General features: G+C 39.1%; 1 protein-coding gene across 2 annotated transcripts in view; it reads right to left on the minus strand.

The window, feature by feature from the left end:
- The window catches only part of GPM6A (glycoprotein M6A), a 249,402-nt gene that overhangs the window by 20,794 nt on the left and 206,156 nt on the right, over nucleotides 1-22,452 (minus strand). The window contains exons 2-3 of one of the 2 annotated variants that reach the window (XM_024744963.1): nucleotides 12,511-12,703; nucleotides 5,147-5,291 (exon numbers count right to left, since the gene is read on the minus strand). In XM_024744963.1, coding sequence (XP_024600731.1) covers nucleotides 5,147-5,291; nucleotides 12,511-12,703 — 338 coding nt within the window. Of the gene's footprint in view, nucleotides 1-5,134; nucleotides 5,292-12,510; nucleotides 12,704-22,452 lie in introns of both variants that reach the window. The other variant, XM_024744962.1, reaches the window with a different exon arrangement.

Genomic DNA, 22,452 nt, shown 5'->3' on the forward strand with positions numbered 1-22,452 from the left:
TTTGGTTTAAAAAGTTAATGGGGAAGAAATTCAAAGAAAATAAATATTTCCATATTCCTTAAACTGAAGTTCACGTTTAATGTATTTAGTAACATGTTTGACTGGTACGCAACTTAGGACCATTTGCCATTTAAGTTAAATAAAATCTGTTACTTAAAATATTTTAGTAACTTTTGACATGATCTTAATAAGCTAGTTAATGGTTCTTACCCCCCAAAGGTTACTACTGTGCTGTTTTTTTTTTTTTTTTGCGGTACGCGGGCCTCTCACTGTTGTGGCCTCTCCCGCTGTGGAGCACAGGCTCCGGACGCGCAGGCTCAGCGGCCATGGCTCACGGGCCCAGCCGCTCCGCGGCACGTGGGATCTTCCCGGACCGGGGCGCGAACCCGTGTCCCCTGCATCGGCAGGCGGACTCTCAACCACTGCGCCACCAGGGAAGCCCTGTGCTGTTGTGTTTTATGTGCCTCACATTAAGGATTTCGAATGACGGCATTAAAAATTTGAAATGAACTTGAACTGGTCTCGATACTGCATGAGAAGAAATGCATAATGCAGATCGTTATGCTTTCAAGAGTATTCATTAGGAAAAGAGAATATTGATTAGCATCTTGTATTCAGTGATTGAAGCTGCTTTAAAATTAGCTGCATCTGTGCACTGTTCACAATTGCACGTTGTGAGCAGAATCATTTACTAGTAACCATTTTACGTTTTATACAGCACAGAAAAACAGGGATATAAAAATAAGTTCCTTTCAGTACTAATTCTGGAAGCTTATCGGACAATAATATGGTTGTTCCAAAAAAAATTTATTCCACCTGTCAATATTACTCAGAATTCCAAACAGAAATTCATTAATATATTCAGCTTCCAAAAGACATTTTTTTAAACATCTTTATTGGAGTATAATTGCTTTACAACGGTGTGTGTTGGTTTCTGCTGTATAACAAAGTGAATCAGCTATATGCATACATATATCCCCATATCCCCTCCCTCTTGCGTCTCCCTCCCACGCTCCAAATCCCACCCCTGTAGGTGGTCACAAAGCACCGAACTGATCTCCCCTTGCGATGCAGCTGCTTCCCACTAGCTATCTATTTTACATTTGGTAGTGTATATACGTCCATGCCACTCTCTCACTTCGTCCCAGCTTACCCTTCCCCCTCCCCGCGTCCTCAAGTCCGTTCTCTACGCCTGCATCTTTATTCCTGTCCTGCCCCTAGGTTCTTCTGACCATTTTTTTTTACAGTCTCTAGGTCCATTCACCTCACTACAAATAACCCAATTTCGTTTCTTTTTATGGCTGAGTAATATTCCATTGTATATATGTGCCATATCTTCTTTATCCATTCATCTGTACATGGACACCTAGGTTGCTTCCATGTCTGGGCTATTGTAAATAGAGCTGCAATGAACATTGTGGTACATGACTCTTTTTGAATTCTGGTTTTCTCAGTGTATATGCCCAGTAGTGGTATTGCTGGGTCGTATGGCAGTTCTATTTTTAGTTTTTTAAGGAACCTCCATACTGTTCTCCCTAGTGGCTGTATCAATTTACATTCCCACCAACAGTGCAAGAGGGTTCCCTTTTCTCCACACCATGTCCAGCATTTATTGTTTCTAGATTTTTTGATGATGGCCATTCTGACCGGTGTGAGGTGATACCTCATTGTAGTTTTTTTTTTTTTTTAGTTTCATTAGGTCCCATTTGTTTATTTTTGTTTTTATTTCCATTTCTCTAGTAGGTGGGTCAAAAAGGATCTTGCTGTGATTTATGTCATAGAGTGTTCTGCCTATGTTTTCCTCTAAGAGTTTTAAAGTGTCTGGCCTTACACTTAGGTCTTTAATCCATTTTGAGTTTATTTTTGTGTACGGTGTTAGGGAGTGTTCTAATTTCTTTCTTTTACATGTAGCCGTCCAGTTTTCCCAGCACCACTTATTGAAGGGCTGTCTTTTCTCCATCGTATATTCTTGCTTCCTTTATCAAAGATAAGGTGACCACATGTGTGTGGGTTTATCTCTGAGTTTTCTAAAAAAGGACATTTTTAAAGCTAAGGAACTCATAGAACAAAAAGTAGACTGTAAGATACAATTTACCTACAAATTGGAAAAAGAAAAAAGGCAGCAGAATGGAAATAGGGAAGCAAGGAAGACTAAGTAGCAGGAGAGAATGACCGATAAAACAGTTTCTTTAACATTTTTATTGGAGTATAACTGATTTACAATGGTGTGTTACTTTCTGCTTTATAACAAAGTGAGTCCGCTATACATAAACATATATCCCCATATCTCCTCCCTCTTGCATCTCCCTCCTACCCTCCCTATCCCACCGCTCTACGTGGTCACAAAGCACCGAACTAATCTCCCCTTGCGATGCAGCTGCTTCCCACTAGCTAGCTATTTTACATTTGGTAGTGTATATATGTCCATGTCACTCTCTCCCTTCGTCTCAGCTTACCCTTCCCCCTCCCGTGTCCTCAAGTCCATTCTCTACGTCTGCATCTTTTTTCCTGTCCTGCCCCTAGGTTCTTCAGAACCATTTTTTGTTTTTTTTAGATTCCATATATATGTGTTAGTATACAGTATTTGTCTTTCTCTTTCTGACTTACTTCACTCCCTATGACAGTCTCTAGGTCCATCCACCCCACTACAAATAACTCAATTTTGTTTCTTTTTATGGCTGAGTAATATTCCATTGTGTATATGTGCCATATCTTCTTTATCCATTCATCTGTCGATGGACACTTAGGTTGCTTCCATGTCTGGCTATTGTAAATAGAGCTGCAATGAACATTGTGGTACATGACTTTTTGAATTATGGTTGTCTCAGGGTATATGCCCAGTAGTGGGATTGCTGGGTCATACGGTAGTTCTATTTTTAGTTTTTTAAGGAACCTCCATGGTGTTCTCCATAGTGGCTGTATCAATTTACATTCCCACCAACAGTGCAAGAGGGTTCCCTTTTCTCTGCACCCTCTCCAGCATTTATTGTCTGTAGATGTTTTGATGATGGCCATTCTGACTGGTGTGGGGTGATACCTCATTGCAGTTTTGATTTGCATTTCTCTAATGATTTAGTGATGTTGTGCATTCTTTCCTGGGTTTGTTGGCAATCTCTGATAAAACATTATTATTATTTTTTTCCTCTGGTTCCATGGAGCCCTAAATCCTGCATGAGAGGGTTGCAGGGCTGTGCACTGTGCAGGGCACTTCCAGGCAGTGCAGCCAGTCCCCTTTTTGCAGGGGCTGGTCCCCTTCATGGAGGCCATGTTGGGACAGCCCGCACCTGACTCAAAGGCCTCGCCCGTGCGCTGCATTGCTGCTTTTGTAAGACACACAAGAGTGCAGCTCTGCTTCTCCCTCAATTCTGCTCATTCCTGGGTGCGGAGGGGTGCTAAAGGCGTGGGTGGGGTGTTTTAGGGGGCTGACTCCCTGCTGCCTCGCCTCTGGAGGGACCCACGCAGCTGCTGCCACCCTTCTGGGCTGTTGGGTGGGACTGGTGACACAATTGTAACTATTATAGAAAAAAATGCGGCTCATTTTTGCTTTAAAAATTCTTATTTGAGATGGCTTTGAAGTGTCAATGGCAAGCGGATAATTAGTAACGGCACATAACTAGGTGTTTTCTTCCACGGCTTTTTGCTTCTGCATACAATCTTATGCAGAAATTTCACAATCTCAATGAAACGACCTAATCTACTGCACTCTTCCTGGCGAAAGGTCACTCCCCAATGGTAAAAGAGACCCCTTTCCTCTATGATTTCACTCGTGTTTTAGAATTATGGACTCTTGGAGCTAGAATGAGCTTTAGAGATGATCTAATGTCTTTGTGATGTAAGAGAGTAAACTGGGATCCGGAGAAGTTAAGTGACTTGCTAAGACATACAAATGGTGTTATAATGATACTGTCCTAATTATAAGAAAAAGCCCATCATTAACTGAATTCACCATAGTCTACTGGCAGAGTATGAGCGAATCTAAAATCAAACGTGCCTTCTTAATAGAGAAATCCCTTAGGTGTCACTGAAAATTAGCCCACTGAATATTCATATTTTACTTATTAAATTAATTCAAGATCTTTAACTAAACTTCCTTTGGGTCTGTAATTTGATATTACTGATCCTAAACAATTAGATAATACAACAAACATTGTTCCCCAAAAGAGTCTTACAAGAAATGATTGCAGCAACAACTACAAATACCCACAACACGGGCGAACTATTTTATAAGATTATTACCATTATTGACACTGAGAGAATATCAGAACTTGTTACAAGCTGGTGGAAAAAATGGTTGGTGGTTAACAGGTATTTTTGAACTTTTCTGTAAGACTGAAACAAATTGCACCATTCCTTATTAGAGACATCTTACTTAATAGGAAGTATATGCGCTAATTAAGTAGATATTCTCATATAACATTGGGAAATAATAAAAACACATTGGTCAAGGATGGAAGCTCCAAAGTTCATTTTATGCAAATTATTCTGCATAAAAACGTGAATGTATTTTTAACATATTACTCTTAATTTTCATCAGTCTTGTGCTTTAATAGATATACATGCATTTTCTGCATTGCATTAGCTCTAGACCATAAGTTTGAGTTACCGTTAAATAACATATCAATAACGATTTAAAATCTAAATTAGTATAATAGAGTAATTCTTACCTTATGTCAATATTAAACAGAAATTGCCTAATATAGTTCCCACCCAAGTTTACAGTAAAATACATGTAACGTGTATATAACATGTATATAAATACATGTATATAACATGTATTTAAGGAAGAGAGACCTGCACCGTTATAAGTTGCAGATGGATTTTTCTGTTATCTTAAATATTGTATGGGAAGCCCAGAGCCATTTGGGAAACATAGATCATAAATCAATCAACAGTTTGCTGCCTCTAGAAGCAAGATGAGTTGCGTTGCACATGATTTGAGAATCTGAACCTGAATTTTCACATGGAATCGTTATTTTGAAAATACCATTAAGATTTAAAATAGCCACCAGAGCAGGGAATGTTACTGTGTTAAAAAAAAAAAAAAAACCCTCCAGTTCTTGGCAGATGAACAGAAACACCTGTGTGCTCCTGAAATAAACCCACATTAACTCCCGAGGAAAGACAGGTAACGTACCCACGCACTCACGCATCTGCCACACGTGGTGATTTTGAAATCCCCGTAGAGATCCTTGATGGCCCCAGTCGTGAAGAAACCTTCCACCATCAGCAGAATGCCGTACACAAAGAATGCAGCAGCAATGCCATAGATCACATACTTGAAGATGTCAATCCTGGGAAGAAAAGATGAAGTGGTTTAGTTTAATAACTCTTCATGGCTGATCTGCAGCAACTGAGGCCCACGTGCTCAGGGTTCCTTTGGAAGGAAAGCTACGGAGTTTTTATGTTCATAATGGAGGCTGGATTTTAAAACATTTTTGCTTTGTATGTCTAATGTGTGTACACTTTGTTCTGCCACTTCTAGTATCTGTTGACAAGGGTTTTTCATGCCTGTAAGTTTCTTCCTCTTCCCCTGCACCATCCCCCATTCCCTGAATAAGAAATGCTCGAAAGGTACATGAATGAAACTGTAAAACATCCCTGAAAGACACATTGATTTTTTTTGTAGTGACGTGCTTTTACTTCTTTCTTATTTTCGTTTGTGTATCTTCTACAGGTATTTTCGTTGTGGTTTTTACCGTGGGGCTTACATGAAACATAGTTAACCATCTATTTTAAACTGATAAATTCAATCATATAGACGTACTTGAAACTTTGGCTTCTCTCCCACACACACTTTGTTATTGATGTCACGAATCACATCATGTTACATTATGAACCCATTAACATATTTTATAGATTTTTCTTATACTTTTGCCTTTTAACTTCTATGCGAGAACTCAAAGTGATTTATGCGCCACTATTACAGTATTAACAGTATTCTGTATTTGTATATATATTTACCTTTACCAGTGAGCGTTATACTTTCACAGACTTTTGTGTCGCTATTTAAAATCCTTTCATTTCAACTTGAAGGACTCCCTTTGGCATTTCTTGTAAGGCAAGTCTAGTGGTGATAAATTCCCTCCGTTTATTTTTATCTGGGAAATTCTTCATTTCACCTTCATATTTGACGGATAGTTTTGGCAGATATAGTATTTATTCTTGGTTGGCAATTTCTTTCTTTCAGCAATTTGACTATATCATCCTACTCCCTTTGCCCCGCAAGGTTTCTGCCAAAAAATCCGTTGAGAGTTTTATGGAGTTTCTCTTGTAGGGGACAAGTTCTCTTGCTGCTTTCAAAATTCTTTCACATTTGACAATTTGATTATCATATACCTCGGTGTGGATCTGTTTCAATTTATATGAGTTAGAGTCTACAGACGTTCTTAAACCTAGACGTTCATTTCCTTACCCAGATTTGGGAAGTTTTCTGCCGTTATTACTTTAAATAAGTTTTTTGCCCTTTCTCTCTTCTTCTGTGAGACTCCCATAATGTATACATTGGTCCACCTGACGGTGTCCCAAAGTCCGTTTGGCTTGCTTCACTCGTTTCCATTCTTTTTTCGTGTGGTTCCTCTGAATGGGTAATTTCAAATGACCTGGCTTTGAACTTGCAGATTTTTTCTTCTGCTTTATCAACCTGATTTTGAACCCCTTTAGTGAATTTTTCAGTTCATTTATTCAATCTCCCAATTTTAAAAAATATTTTCTATCTTTTTGTTGATATTCTCATGTTGCTCATGCATTGTTTTCTTGAGTTCATAGAGCATCATTATGACAATTTTTAATCTCTGTCGGGTAATTCATACAGCTCTACTTCCTTACAATTGGGTTCTGGAGATTAATTCTGTTCCTTTGTTCTGGTCGTGTTTCCCTGTTTCTTCATGTGTCTTATAACTTAGTGTCGGGGACCACGCATTTGAAAAAGCAGCTACCTCTGCCAGTCTTTAAGGAACTGGCTTTGTACAGAAGAAGACCCTCCCTAATCAACCTGCCTAGACATCATGCGGGCCTCTAAAAACTTTTGGGGGGAATGTGACTTCTGAAGGCCTGTGAGTGCAATTTTCTCAACTAGAGAGGCTTACTGGTATCTTTTTCAGGATCTCATAATCTTGCTTCTTTTGTGCCTGCGACACTACAAGTTCTGGTTCTACAGTAGCAAGCTGCCCTGATCTCTCTTGTTCTCAGTGGCCAACCAGCATGCAAAGTATGCCAGGCCCCCATCAGTGCCCTGAGTTAGACACCTGCTCTGTCAGCGCTCTGAGTGAGACAAAACAGAAGCCAGTTCCTTGGGCAGCCCTCAGGAAAGCCAGAACGTTGGATGAATGCTCCAATCTTCTCTTTCCCCACAAAGGAGAAGTCACGATCCAGGGCATTCTCACCTTGCCCTGGTTTGGGGTTAGGGACTGATGCAGGTAAAGTGAAATTGGCCGTCTTACCCAATTCAACATGACTGTTCTCGGCTTTGTGTTTGTCTCGGGTACTGCACCTTCTTAATAAAAGGAATAAAAGTATTTCGGTCTGTATATCACTGATAAATGGGTGTTTCTCTGTGGGAACAAGCATTGGGATTTCCTATCACCACCTTGATGACATTACTCCTTCCAAATTCATGTTTAATTCAATTAAAGTTCATGTGTACATCATCTGGTTATTTACACTAGAAGTATAACTGCAAATTATTGATGACAATTACATAGCAATCACAAACCCTTTGCTTTTATCTTTCTGAAATTGAGCTCAAACACTGTGTAAGAACACCTGGTAGTAAGTACTGGTGTAAAGAGGTGTAGCTGTTGATTCATTTCCTATGGTCTCTCTAAGAGATTACCACAAACTTGGTGGCTTGACACACATTTATTTCCTTACAGTTCTGGAGGTCGGAAGTTTGAAATCACTTTCACTGGGCTGAAATCGAGGGCTAGGCAGAGCCTCACTTCTTCCAGAGACTCTAGGGCAGAGCGTCCTTATACTTTTCAGCTTCTAGAGCTGCAGCTGCATCCCTTGCCTAGTGAAGCCAGTAAATAGCGCCTTGTTTCTGCAGTTACAATGCCTTCTTCTCTGGACAAATATTTCTCTACTGCCTCCTTATAAGGATTACTTGTGCTTAGATTTAGGGCTCAGCTGGATAATCCAGGAGGATCACAGCACTTCAAGATCCTTAATCACAACTTCAAAATCTCTTGCATATAAAGTAAATCTCAGATTCCAGGGGCTAGATTCTGGATAACTTTGGGGGTCATTATTTCAGCCTGCCACAAGCTATACTTTCTTGAAGCTGAATGTTAATTTCTTGACATTCAAAACTCTTACATAAAGTTTTTCTTCCAACAATCTGAGGATGGACACTTTCTAATGTTACATTCCAAAATTAAATCATCAAAATATTTAAATTATAATATACTTGTCATGATCTTATTGGCCTGAATCCCTCTGTTTTATCACAAAAAGTACTCTTTCTTGTAAACATGCAATATATGAATTTAACAAAGAATTTCAAATATGATATTGGGAAAATTAAACTCTTATTCTCTGTAAAGATGAGTTTCCTGTCAATGATACGTCAACAAAATGCAGTAATAAAAACCCTCTGGTAATGAAGTCACTGATTATGTGTCCACTGTAGGATCAAATAGCAGAGAATCAGAAGAAGTCTTACCTTCACGGTACTACTTTTGCTTTGCAAAGTAAGAATCCATATTATCTTACTTCTAAAGGAAAAAAGTGAAAGCACTTAACCTCCTTTCTAAATGCAAGCTTTCAAATTTGACAATGTTTCTGTAAACCACTGTTTTACTGATTTTAAAAGCAATCTATATTCATTGTAGAGAAAAAGGAAAATAAAACCGGAAAAACAGACAATTCACTGTTTATTCTCCCAATTTTTTAATATGAATTACAATTAACTACATGATACTATTACACAGTTGTATCAGGATGTTTTTTAAAGATTATGGCCCAGTCTATTATTTGAAGGTTTGACATGTTTTACCACTTCTCTACTTTTGCTCAGTGGTCGGAACAATAACGCCGCTCCCAAAGATGTCTGCCTGTAACCTCCAGAACCTATGAATATGCTCTCTTGTTGAATGAGACTTGGCAAATGTGATTGAATTAATGATTTTGATATTCAGAGATTATCCTGTGTTATATAATCACAGGGTCCTAATAATTAGTGAAAGAGAGGTATAGGAAAGTCAGGGTCAGATTCAGAGAGAAGTCTGAAGGTGCTCCACTGCTGGTTTTGAAGAAGAAAGGGGCCCACGAGCCAAGGAGTACAGGTGGCTCCTAAGCTGCAACAAGTAAAACTACGGATTCTCCCCTAGAGCCTCCAGATGGAGTGCAGTCCTGCCAACACCTTGATCTGACCCCATTTCAATAAGCCCAGTAAGACCCATTTCAGACCTCTGACCTCCAGAACTGTAAAAAATTAATAAATGTGTTTTTCTCATGCACTAAGTCTGTTGTAATTTGTTACAGCAGTAATAGGAAGCTACGCATCATTATTACAAACATCATTTAGGATAAACCTTTGGGCCGTGTAGGCTGTTTCCCTGGCATAAATTCCTAGAAATTTTTAAGGCACGTATTGTGAAAATGGTGTCCGGAAAGTTTGTGCCAAAATAAAGATGCACTGATAATGAGGAAGAGGGCTTATCGTCTGTTTCCCAATACTGAGTATTACCATTCAATTCTTCTAATAAATTAATAGTTAAAAAGCAATGGTATTATCATTTTAATTAATTTTCTTGGTTTAGCAGTGTGGATGAACATATGTTTACAAGCTATTAATCATCTGTATTCTCTAAGAAATATGTCTTTACATTTTGCCAATTTTTTACTACAATATGTATCTTTTTGTTGAATTTATTCTGTTTATTAAAATTAGGAAATCTTGTTATATAAGTGGTAAATACATTGCTCAGTTTTTGCACACCTTTTAATTTTTTATAATACTTTAATGAGTAAAATTTAATTTATATTATTATATATTATCTATATTATATTTATAATTTATATTATGTCAAATCTATATATTTTTTCCCTTGTGATTTCTTATATTGCTTATATACTTCTTGCCCCATAATAAGTAAAATCTTAAATCTGTATTTTCTTCTCGCTTTCACAAATTAGTTTACTCTTAAGTTTCAACTTTAGATCCACCTGAAAAAATTTTGGTAAAAACTAGAGTAGGAACATACTTTTATATGTACTTATAAGTACATATAAGTACTTTACAAGTACTTATATGTATGTCTGTGCCAATGCCATGTAGTATTAATTACTGTAGCTCCTCAACTGTCTCTACTTCATTAACCTGATGCATCCTAGGAATCCGCTCAAGTACTAACTACCACTACCTGATTCATATCTGCCGAGTCTAACGTGGATGGTACTTTGCTGACATATCTTTCCTATGTCGGTACGAGAGGAAAAATAATTTGTCTCGTTTTACTTTTTATCCCTAAAGATTAGCACAGTGACTGGCACATAGTATAACCCTGTATTTTTTGCTGAGTAAATGAATTCATTAAAAAACAAACCAGACAAAAGATTGACCTGAAAAAAAAATCTGAATATTTGAAAACAAGAACATTGTAGAAATGTTCTGTATTCTGAGACAAAAACTCTTTCCCAAATCCCTTCACCCAAATCTCTCTCTTTGAACCACAAAGAACAAAGCAAACTTCCTTTTCCTTAATAGCCCTTTAAATATGCATAGAATGAAATCATCATGTTCTTATTTGTAAATATTTTTTCTAGAGTTGCCGTATTCCTAGGTTTTAGAAAAGAGAACAGAAATTAGGTCTTTGAATTCTAATCCAGTCTGACACTACAGGTGCTCACCTACTCTAGTCAAAGAGTAAGTCAGTAAGAGTGTTATGGTAAGTAGGGTGTGTCCAGGGACAAACAGACTTTAGGAAACATGACACTGGGCATTAAAATTGTGATACAGGGCTTCCCTGGTGGCGCAGTGGTTGGGAGTCCGCCTGCCGATGCGGGGGACACGGGTTCGTGCCCTGGTCCGGGAGGATCCCACGTGCCGCGTAGCGGCTGGGCCCGTGAGCCATGGCCGCTGAGCCTGCGCGTCCGGAGCCTGTGCTCCGCAGCGGGAGAGGCCACAGCAGTGAGAGGCCTGCGTACCGCAAAAAAACAAAACAAAACAAAACAAAACAAAAAAAAACCAAGTACAGTTTATGAGCAATACTGTGTTCAAGACGATCTGACTGCAGCTGAGGGATTATTTTAAAAATTTAGAAATATGATGTATCTTCTGATACTGGAGTTGGAGAAAAGCTATCTTCCATCTAGAATGGTGTCCAGGGTGACCAAGGGTTGTCTTAGATTAGGGTCTTAGCTTATAGTTTACCCTGTCAGAAGGAATTGCCCTGGGTGAGTAAGAAGTGTAAGCTTGTTTCATGGAAGTGGTAAGAGCAAAAAAGCACCGTCTTCCTAACCAGCCATACGACCATTCCGGTTTGTAACTCTAGAAGCATCTTATGCCAGAAAGAAGTATGTATAAATTAAGAAGTGTTGAATTTATTGAGAATAACAAAATAAAGCAACGTGAAAAACATTATAATCTCATAGTATCCAGAAGCATGAAATAGATTTAAGAAGTTGTACGGGCAACACACAATACAATAGAAATGAGCTGAGATTATAAAATAGTGAGTAAATAATTTATTTTCTTTTTGTGGGCAAGAAATCACTGAATAAATGATCTGAATTGGGAACTTATTGGGGAAAAAAATTCCACTGTAATTCAATCTTAAAATTTTGCTCTCTAGAAACTTAGGCAATATGGGACTGAGACTTGAACATTAAACTCTTTTCTACTTCCAGACTATGTTTGAATTATGTTTTTTTAAAAAAATATTAACATCACCATAGTTCAGTGATCCCAGGAGTTTACATTTATGGGTAAAATGTACATTTTAAGCATAATTGGTGGTTGTAAAAAGGTGCTCAATATTTCTTATGTTTATCATTTTACAGAAGTCGATAAGACCCTTTCAAAATGTTCACTCAGGTAGTCACATTTCTAGGAGGCAGGAAATAACGATGATATCACAGCCATGGTTGAGTTAAAATTTTTTAAAAGTTGGGAGTAGCCACAGAGTTTGGGTGATTTTCCTAGAATCAGCAGCAGAGTATACACTTACACCTGGCTCTGGTTCTATATTCTGTTCTATTCTGCTAGAACAGCCTCTGCTCAAATTTGAAGAGCGAGAGAAATGCAAGTATTCCACTTAATGGTAACTGAATGTTGGATAAAACTTTACAGGCAAATTAAAACACAAATTAAGTCCAGATTAAGTTGGCCTCTGATCTGCTGTGTACCTTCCTGTTTTCATGGTAAGGGTCAGTGTCCTTTTGACTCACGTATATACCCTAAGAGTACTTTTTCTTCTATCTAACACGGCCTCACTTAATTCTAGATTTATTCAACACACAGCAATGTGCACATACATTCTCAAAATAACAAGCGATACCAGAATGACCTACATGGTAAAGACATCCAGCGTATCTCCCGCAGTTCTGGCCATCTCAAAGTAGGTTTGCAGGATGTTAACAGTTCCAGAAAGAGCTTCATGACCACAGCCGCAGAATAGGGCAACTCCAGCGTACAGCAGGATGGTGGCAATCAGAGAGGCATAAGGAATGCCTCCCAGGCATTTAATACAGCACTCAAAACACCCTGCAAAAGTCCAACAGGAAAAAAGTTAGAAATTCCTATTTTTATTAATCTTATTGAACTTGTTTCCAAACTTAAGCATTATGGAAAACGTATTTGCATTTATAGATGACATCAGGTCAACCATGTAAATCAAAACACCCTGCAAAAGTCCAACAGAAAAAAAGTTAGAAATTCATATTTTTATTAATCTAATTGAACTTTTTTCCAAACTTAAGCATTATGGAAAACATATTTGCATTTATAGATGACATCAGGTCAACCATGTAAATCAAGTCCTAGAGTGTCCTGGAAGGTATAAAAATCAAGTTTCTTAATGATAATCCCATGCTCCACAGACAGGAGAATGATTACTTCTGCTGAGGGTTTCCTCTTCTACCCCCAAGCCAGAGAAGTCCTTCCTTCCCAACTCAGTAAGATACTGTCAGAGTAGAAAAGAGAGACCTGGAAAGGGTTGGAATCTTGACTCCACCACTGTGTGTTTTGGGGCAAGTTTATTCTTTTGAATTCATCATTTGTAAGAAGGTGACAGTAAAGCTTTCCCTCAAATGTTCTTGTGAGCATTAAATGAGCTAATACAGAAAACAGTGCATGACTGGATAAAGAAGATGTGGTACATATATACAATGGAATATTACTCAGCCATAAAAAATAATGTCATTTGCAGTGACATGGATGGACCTAGACATCGTCATACTGAGCGAAGGAAGTCAGACAGAGAGAGACAAATATCATATGATATTGCTTATTTGTGGAATCTGAAAAAAATGGTACAAATGAACCTATTTACAAAGAAATAGAGTCACAGATGTGGAAAACAAACTTATGGTTACCAAGAGGAAAAGGGTGGTGGGAGGGATAAATTGGGAGATTGGGATTGACATATACACTTTACTATACATAAACTAGATAACTAATAAGAACCTGCTGTAGAGCACAGGGAACTCTATTCAATACTCTGTAGTGACCTATATGGGAATAGAATCTAAAAAAGACTGGATATATGTATATGTATAACCGACTCACTTTGTTGTACACCCAAAACACAACATTGTAAATCAACTATACTCCAATAAAAATTAATAAAAAAAATAAAATAGTGCATGACACAGAGTCACTACTCAGTAAATGTTACATCTACCATCACTGGATGTAATTTTAACTATTATTAATATTAAGTATTACTGTGTTGTAATATGGTTTCCAAAAATTGGCCACAGTAATTACTTTTGCTTTTTGAAGTTTCATCATTTTAGTCTTTCATTTTCAAAAGATGGCTTTAAACTAGTCTGAAACATCAGATAACCTTGGTTGTTAATATTCAAAATAAGGATCAGAATTTTCTAGTCAGTCAGCTGTTAGGTATCTTCTTCTAAAGGATTAACTAGAAATGTTTGAGTATATATGTTTTGCAATAAGAAATACTGACGAGATACTATTTGCCAGACCCTGGTGAGAAAGGAACGTTTAGATTAGAGGCTGACAACTAAGAGGAACGCCTATGTGATCTGTTTTACTTCTGTCCACCTCTGTCCTCCACTGCTTCCCCACACATATCCTATTCCAAAGATTTCCTCCTACTTCTCTCCTTTTGCAAATTTTTGATCAAACTTTCTTTTATAATGCTGAAACTTCTCAAGCTCTCTCCGTGTGACTGACTTTTTCTTTCTTCAGTAACAAATGATATTGGAAAATGGATTGTTAGGTATTGTACTTAATTAAATCATGGAAAGATCTGTGTTTCCCTGAAAAAAATATGGCTATTGTTTAGGCAGGTTCTTATCAGTTATCTATTTTATACATATTAGTGTCTACATGTCCATCCCAATCTCCCAGTTCAGCCCACCACATACTTTTGTTCTCTACATCTATGCCTCTATTTCTGCCTTGCCAACCGGTTCGTCTGTACCATTTTTCTAGATTCCACATATAAGCGTTAATATATGATATTTATTTTTCTCTTTCTGACGTACCTCACTCTGTATGACAGTCTCTAGTGTGTTTTATCAATAATGCATATACGTTTATAGCAATATCTGAAACATGCAGTGACTGCAAAGTTTCTGAGTGACGTAACTTTACATTCAGAAGATGGGCGAGTCTGCTATTGTAATATTGATCATTCAAGTAACTTTCTTAAAAGAATCATGGATCATCTCGTCTGTCCCAGGAGAGGTTAAAAAGAAGTCTGAACACCTCCCCACTTCCGTAGCTCTTGCTTGCATAGGAAGAATCATTTCCTGAACTTTCTGCCCCCGACACACATAACACACACACATATGTGGGGAAGTAGAAAAGGTTAGAACAGCTTGACACTTCACGTGATAGGAAGAAGTCTCACTGGCAGATGGGTGAGACAGTGTGTGTAGTATCTGAATGTCACTGAACACAGTTTCGAGTGGAGATTAACAGGGTAGCAGAAAAATCTTTGGACTAGTCTCTGTCTCTCCATGCTGTAAAATTTTCATCTTACTGATCATTTAAAAATAAAGAGAAAAACTAAAATTGGTACCAATCCAAAGAAGAGTTACTTCTAACTTTGGCAAGTGCCCCAAACAGCCCCATGATCTCAAATCCCAGTCCTTTGTGATTTCCTCCCTATTTTTCAAGAATCTAAGAGTGAGGACTTCCTGCTGCAGACACTGAGGTGTCAAAATCAGATGAAAGTATCCAACAAAACCCTCAAGAGTAGGAGTCAAATATACAGGGGAAGAGTCCAAACACCAAATTCGTAGATAGGAATTACCTTTGCTGATCCTTCACTTAAAGCTTTTAACAGACTAAAGATAAAGTCAGAACGAGAATGGCTCAGGAGCAAATGAAGTGGTAAGCGCACTGATGGTCACCAAACTGCTATCGAGTATTTCTGACTAATTTTGTTACTAATTCAGAGTCACTTTCTGCTTATTCCATGTTTCCTCTACTGTGGTTTAGCTGGACCAATACTAGCCTCCATGCAAGCAAGCTTAGTTACTTAGACTATATATGTGCAGTGGGAGGGGACACAATATATTCGTGTTCTATTCTATAGCATTAAGTATAGCTTTAACTGAATACCGCTTTTTAAATTTAGAAAAACATGAGATAAATTTCAATACTGAGAAAACCCAAAAATTGACAAGCCTGAGTTAATAGGCATTTCTGAATGAGTTTAAGACCTCCAAATTATAATGACCTCTTTTTTTAAAAATAAATTTATTTTATTTATTTTTGGCTGCGTTGGGTCTTCGTTGCTGCACGCGGGCTTTCCCTAGTTGTGGCGAGCAGGGGCTGCTCTTTGTTGCGGTGTGCGGGCTTCTCATTGCGGTGGCTTCTCTTGTTGCGGAGCACGGGCTCTAGGCGTGCGGGCTTCAGTAGTTGTGGTTCGCGGGCTCAGTAGCTGTGGCTCGCGGGCTCTAGAGCACGGGCTCAGTAGTTGTGGCGCATGGGCTTAGTTGCTCTGCGGTATGTGGGATCTTCCCGGACCAGGGCTCGAACCCGTGTCCCCTGAATTGGCAGGTGGAGTCTCAACCACCGCACCACCAGGGAAGCCCCAAGATCTCAAAATTAAATAGAAATGTTTCTTTTACTTTCTATTTAAATGCTGTCCCTTAAATCCCTCAGGATTATATTACCCCTACGGGTAAGCACAAATTCCTCTAAAGCTCCATTACTGCCGGGTCAGGCTAGAATCTTTCCATTTCAGTCCTGATCCTCTGCAAAACTTTTACTCAAAGTAAGAAACGTCAAGCATCTCATCAGGCACATTTTGAACCAGAATGGGCTGGATCCTAACTGCCCTCACTCTTCCGCGGTCCCGAGTTGCTGTTGGATTTTAAAGAAGGCTCTCAGAACTCCCATCGGGGGAAGCAGCACACCATTTCACAGTACTCCCTCCAGCTGCCAGAATCCCACGTAGCTGCTGGCAGGGGAGCTTCTTTCCGCCCACAGTGAGGACCAGCCTTGGCAGAGCTGCAGAGTTACCATAGCAACCGAGCTCCGGGGTCCAGGATATGCTCCCAACAATCATCTTTTAAGGCTGAGGACTCTGCTGCCACCCATCACCATGTTTTTACTGCACCTCAAATGAGAAACCACTCCATTAAATGAATATCAGTGAAAGTATGATAAGTGGAATGCTGGCACTGGAGAAAATACCTTGCTTGAGAAAATAAAAACAATACAATTACTTTGCACAGGAAACATTTTCAATATTAGATATGATGATTGATTCTCAAATAGAGCTGGTGGTTGAAATACTGAACCCAGAATTTACATGCTATAGACCTACCTGTATACACAAAGAAGCATTTCTCAAATCCAGTTCCTGTATTTTCTCACAGTGAATTAACACTATGTTTTTACTTTCACGTAAAAAAAAGAAATTACGAGACTTTCTTTTCAACACACTCTGCAACGTGTCTGAAAATTTCAAAGAAAATAAAAGCTCTTGAGATAGTCAACCTTTTTTTTAAATGAGATATGTGCTTAATTTGCTTTCATTTAACCGTTGTGAAATAAACACAAGCCTTGTTCACTCCACAAAGTGCACCGAAATAAATAAAGGAAAAAGACCTTAAATAACAAGAAAGAGAGCCTGAGACACAGAGAACTGAGAAGAGAGGCCAACACAATGGCAGATCCTGGAAGAGAGACTGACAAGAGACTGACAATGTATTCACTGATAAATTTTTCCCAACATCGTTTACCAATGAGTTGATTCTTTCTCTTCCAACCTACCATATCACCTTTGTCATTATCAAGTATGCAGAGGTCTGAGTCTGTTTGTGGGCTCTCTATTCTGTTCCATTGGTCTATTGTCCATTGGTCTACCCCCAGGCCTTGGAATCTGTCTTGGTTTGTGGTGGAGAAAATTCCCCAAACTTGCTCATCTTCTTATGTGTATCATGCTATTCATGGATGGCTCTATTGCATTCACATATACATTTTAGAAACAGTTGGTCTGATTCCACAATTTATTGGGGTTCTGATTGGTTTGGTTTTTGGTTTTTTTTTTGCGGTACGCGGGCCTCTCACTGTTGTGGCCTCTCCCGTTGCGGAGCACAGGCTCCGGACGCGCAGGCTCAGCGGCCATGGCTCACGGGCCCAGCCGCTCCGCGGCATGTGGGATCTTCCCGGACCGGGGCACGAACCCGTGTTCCCTGCACCGGCAGGCGGACTCTCAACCGCTGCGCCACCAGGGAAGCCCCTGATTGGTATTTTTATACTGATTTTGCATCTAGAAATTTTGCAAAATTCTTTTTTTGATCCTCTGAATTATTTTGATTCTGGGAATTAGTTTAAGTTTGTGTTGATAATCATCCCATCTGTGAAAATTTTGAGCTTTGTCTCTTGCTGTTCATTATCTATACCTTCTTACTGACCTTTCTCTTCACTTCACTCTGTTCCTTTACCATTATGTGTGATGCTCGCTATTGGTTTCTTGGTTATAGAAGGTCTCTTCAGTTTTGAACTCCATAACAGGCTTTTCCCCATCTGTTGAAATAATTTTGTTTTTTCTTTTTACCTGCCATTTCAGTGTTTTTTTTTCAATTTTCAACTAAATGCATTCCTGAGAAAACTCCGACTGAGTCATACTGTATTTTTTAATACATTGCTGAATTTGTCACGCTAACATTTTGCTCGATGCTTTTGTATGTATCGATTCATCCCACAAATAGTTAGCAGGGCCTCACCAGGTGCCAGGAACTTCACTAATTGCTGGAACTGTGGAATTAATAAAAAAACAACTGCTGCTCTCCTTCTAGAGGTGGGAAACAGACAATAAACAAGATGCAGAAGTAATATATGTGAGACTGTGAAAAGTGCAAAGAAAAGCAAAACATGAAAGAGGGGTAAAGAATATCGGAATAATTCAGGGAAGGAATAACTGAGATGACATTTTTTTTTTTTTTTTTTTTTTTTTTTTTTTTTGCGGTACGGGGGCCTTTCACTGTTGTGTCCCCTCCCGTTGCGGAGCACAGGCTCCGGACGCGCAGGCTCAGCGGCCGTGGCTCACGGGCCCAGCCGCTCTGGGGCATGTGGGATCTTCCCGGACCGGGGTACGAATCCGCATCCCCTGCATCGGCAGGCAGGCTCTCAGCCACTGCGCCACCAGGGAAGCCCTGAGATGACGTTTTTTAAAAGGTGGGAAGGAGGTAAAGGAGGCAGGCAGGTGACTCTATGGGAGCAGAGGGTTTCCAACAGAGGAAAAGTGCATGTGAATGTCCTGAGGCAGGTGTGTGTGTAGCCTATTTGAGGAAAATCTAAGAAGTCAGGGGCGGTAAAATAGATTAAAGCTGAAACAAAAGAACATGAGATGAGATGATGAGATGAAAAATGCAGTGGGTTAGGACAGGGATGTTAATGAATGTGACTGGCATCTAATTTTTGCTTTCTTGCTTTGAAATCAACTTTATGCTAAGCCTGGTAAGGTGAGCTCCTTTTTCTACACCCTGGGGTTGTTCCCATCAGGTTTAGCTGCATAAGAAACATTTGGTAGCACCAGCCGGTAAAACCATCCAGGCCACTTGTGTACTTCACGGGAAGAAGTTTACTGATCTAATTAGTTAAAGAACTAATCAAATTTTCTATTTCTTAAGTCTGTTTGCTAATAAGTTCAGTGGTGTAGGCATTTGTAAACTTACTATAAGATTTAAAACTTATGATGAAGTTTTATGTAACTTTTATAGTATTTTTAACTTATTCATCACCTGCGTATATTTCCTTTTGTTTTCCCTTAGGATTTCAATTCCCTCACTTCTTTCCTTCCTTCCATCCTCTCTGGCCCCACCTCTCTTTCCTCCTCTTTCTCTCTTTTCTTTCTCTATTCTTAAAGTGCATCAGTCAGAATTGCATGGGTTTTGTTCTGTTTGCTACCCCAAAAAATCAGTGACTTAAAACATCACATTTTATATTTCAATCAGATGATAATATTTCCATCCAAGGTTAGTAGTGGGGTTCTCTGACCATTCAGAAACTCAGGCTGATGAAGGGGATGTTACTTTGAGCATTGCCAGTCGTCACATCAGAATTAAAAACATCAGGGAAGTCTCACTCTGACAAATATCCGGGGCTGCAACGATAGTGCTATTTCTACTCGCAATCCAATGCCTAGAAAGTCACATGCCTCCCCTCAATCACACAGAACAAAAAGTGCAATTCTACCATGTTTGCACAGGACAGGGGTCCATAAATGCTTAGGCAATAGCCTTAATGGCTATTGTAATAATGGGTTTTCAATGTTATTATTCTTTTCAAATAACTCATTTTGCACGATTACCTTTTGCTTCCTTAATTTCTGTTCTTTTTTGTTTTTTAAGTTACTCTTTTACTTATTTATTGGCTGCATTGGGTCTTCATTGCTGCATGTGGGCTTTCTCTAGTTGTGGTGAACGGGGGCTGCTCTTCGTTGCGGTGCACGGGCTTCTCATTGCGGTGGCTTTTCTTGTTGCGGAGCATGGGGTCTAGGCGTGTGGGCTTCAGCAGTTGTGGCACGTGGGCTCAGTAGTTGTGGCTCATGGGCTCTAGAGCACAGGCTCAGTAGCTGTGGCACACGGGCTTAGTTGTTCCACGGCAGGTGGGATCTTCCCGGACCAGGGCTCGAACCCGCGTCTCCTGCATTGGCAGGCAGATTCTTAACCACTGCACCACCAGGGAAGTCCTTTAATTTCTGTTCTTAAATTACTGCTTTTGTTTTCACTTTCTATGGGTGTATTTTGCTCTACATTTCATCATGTCTTGAGATGGATGCTAAGCTATTAATCTTTAGTCTTTCTTCTTTTCTAATACAAACATTTAAAGAGATAAGGTTCCCTTCTAAGTTTGCTTGAGTGAGTTCCACAAGTTCTAATTTGCAAACTTTTCATTGTTGTCCAGTTATAAGAATTTTCTAAAGCCTATTGTGATTTGTTTCTGAAACATAATTTATTTATATATTTGTTTTCTTTGAATTTTTTTTTTTTTTTTTAGTTTCCAAATACATGAGGCTTTTTTTCTATTTTTTTTGGCGTGTTTTGTGTCTGTATCTTAATTGCACGGTTGTTATGTAGAGAAAATGGCTTACGGGGCAGCAGTCTTTTGGAATTTATGATGATTTCCTTTAGGTCAAAACTTAGACTTGAGTTTATCAGTCTCTAAAGGTAGCAGAAATTAAGGTCAAAAACTCACAGGAAACCTGGCCTGTGAGCTGTCTCAGATTCTGAGGCAACATTTGCCCCCCTCAACCCACCCAAGGTAAAGGACAGGTCACGTTTTTCTGTCCTACACAGAAATTTTGTCATCATTGCTATTCTGTTTATTTTTTGTTTCATCTCATTTTTTTTCATGGTTTAGGCTCCTGCAAAAGATTTTGAGAGTCCTGGATGTTGTACTGTATATCTCAAGTTGATTCCCTGTCTAGGAACTCGGCTGTTCCCTAATCCCTGCTTCCAGGACATCACATGTAAAGCCAAGAAGACCAGAACATCAAGGTGACCACAGAGCCTACCGTTAGCGCAAAGCTACCTTGCTTATCCCTTTGAACTCCTCTTTAACTTTATTTTTGGCTTCTGAGGACTCTGCTTACTCTCTTGCAAGTGTACCAATGTATACTTACATAAGTAAATATATTTTAGTTATATCTACATGTTAAATATGTATATTTTAAATACACACACATATTAATTCCACAATTTAAACTGCTTTACAAAAGCAAAGTTTTCTATGTTTTTTAGTCGACCATACTGCTGCGAGTTCACTCTTTATTACAAAAGGACAACAAAAGATCACTAGGTATTTGAGGAACACCTCCAACTTGAAAGAAGGAAACAAAAATAAATAAACGCAAAGGGAGCTCAGAGATACGAGAGGCAAAGCAGGCAGCATGCACGCACACACACACACATTCCTATATTCCCCTAGGATATACTTAAACACACTGTATTCTTGAAGTAAGAGTAGATGCTAAAAATAGGTAACTGCAAAAAATTAAAAGCTCTTGTTAAGTAAGAATATGATGGCAGAAGTTTAAGATTTAATGGATGGGCTAAAAGACAAAGAAAAGGAAATCTATGTCAAAGAACAAAAAGATGGAGATGGAAATTGGACAGAAACGATGAGCAACTGAGAAGATCAGATGAAGTTCAATTTCGATCTTCAAAGAGAATGACGTCCAACAAGAAAACCAGAGAAAATGAAGACTACTCAGCCAATCATCAAATACTATGAAACAGTACATCAACTCTAGAATTGAAGATTGCACATCTCTAGATGGACAGGACTTTTCTTCATGGGCTGGTTTCCTGGTCCTTACACACACACACACACACACACACACACACACACACACACACACACACACACCACTGCTTCCCCTACAGCCACGCGATACCAAGAAGAAGAGAGGCCTGGGACTGGATGTGTGGCTCTTCCCGTCACAGCAGGTGGGGTCATGGAAACAAGTGTCTTAGACAAAGCCATCATCAGACGAGGGAAATGGGAAGTTATCCACTAAAGGAAAAGCAGATGACTTTTCAGAGGACTGTTTCTGAAGACTTGTAACAATGCCATTTGGCCTTAGGATCCTGAAGTGTCTGTGGAAATCTCAGTGGCATGAAGCCAACCTCACTTTCTCTTGTCCTCTTATACAAGGAAACACGTCCCGTGCGTGGAAATAGTATAGCCACCGTTAAGTCAAGACTTGACTGTACCAGGTTTATCTCACATTCCATTGTTCCATGTCTTGCTAGCAACACGGGCACCGAATCACTATATCAATATACAGTGAATGTTTT

This window comes from Neophocaena asiaeorientalis, unplaced genomic scaffold, assembly GCF_003031525.2.
Source record: "Neophocaena asiaeorientalis asiaeorientalis breed wild unplaced genomic scaffold, Neophocaena_asiaeorientalis_V1.1 scaffold267, whole genome shotgun sequence".
NCBI lineage: Eukaryota > Metazoa > Chordata > Mammalia > Artiodactyla > Phocoenidae > Neophocaena > Neophocaena asiaeorientalis.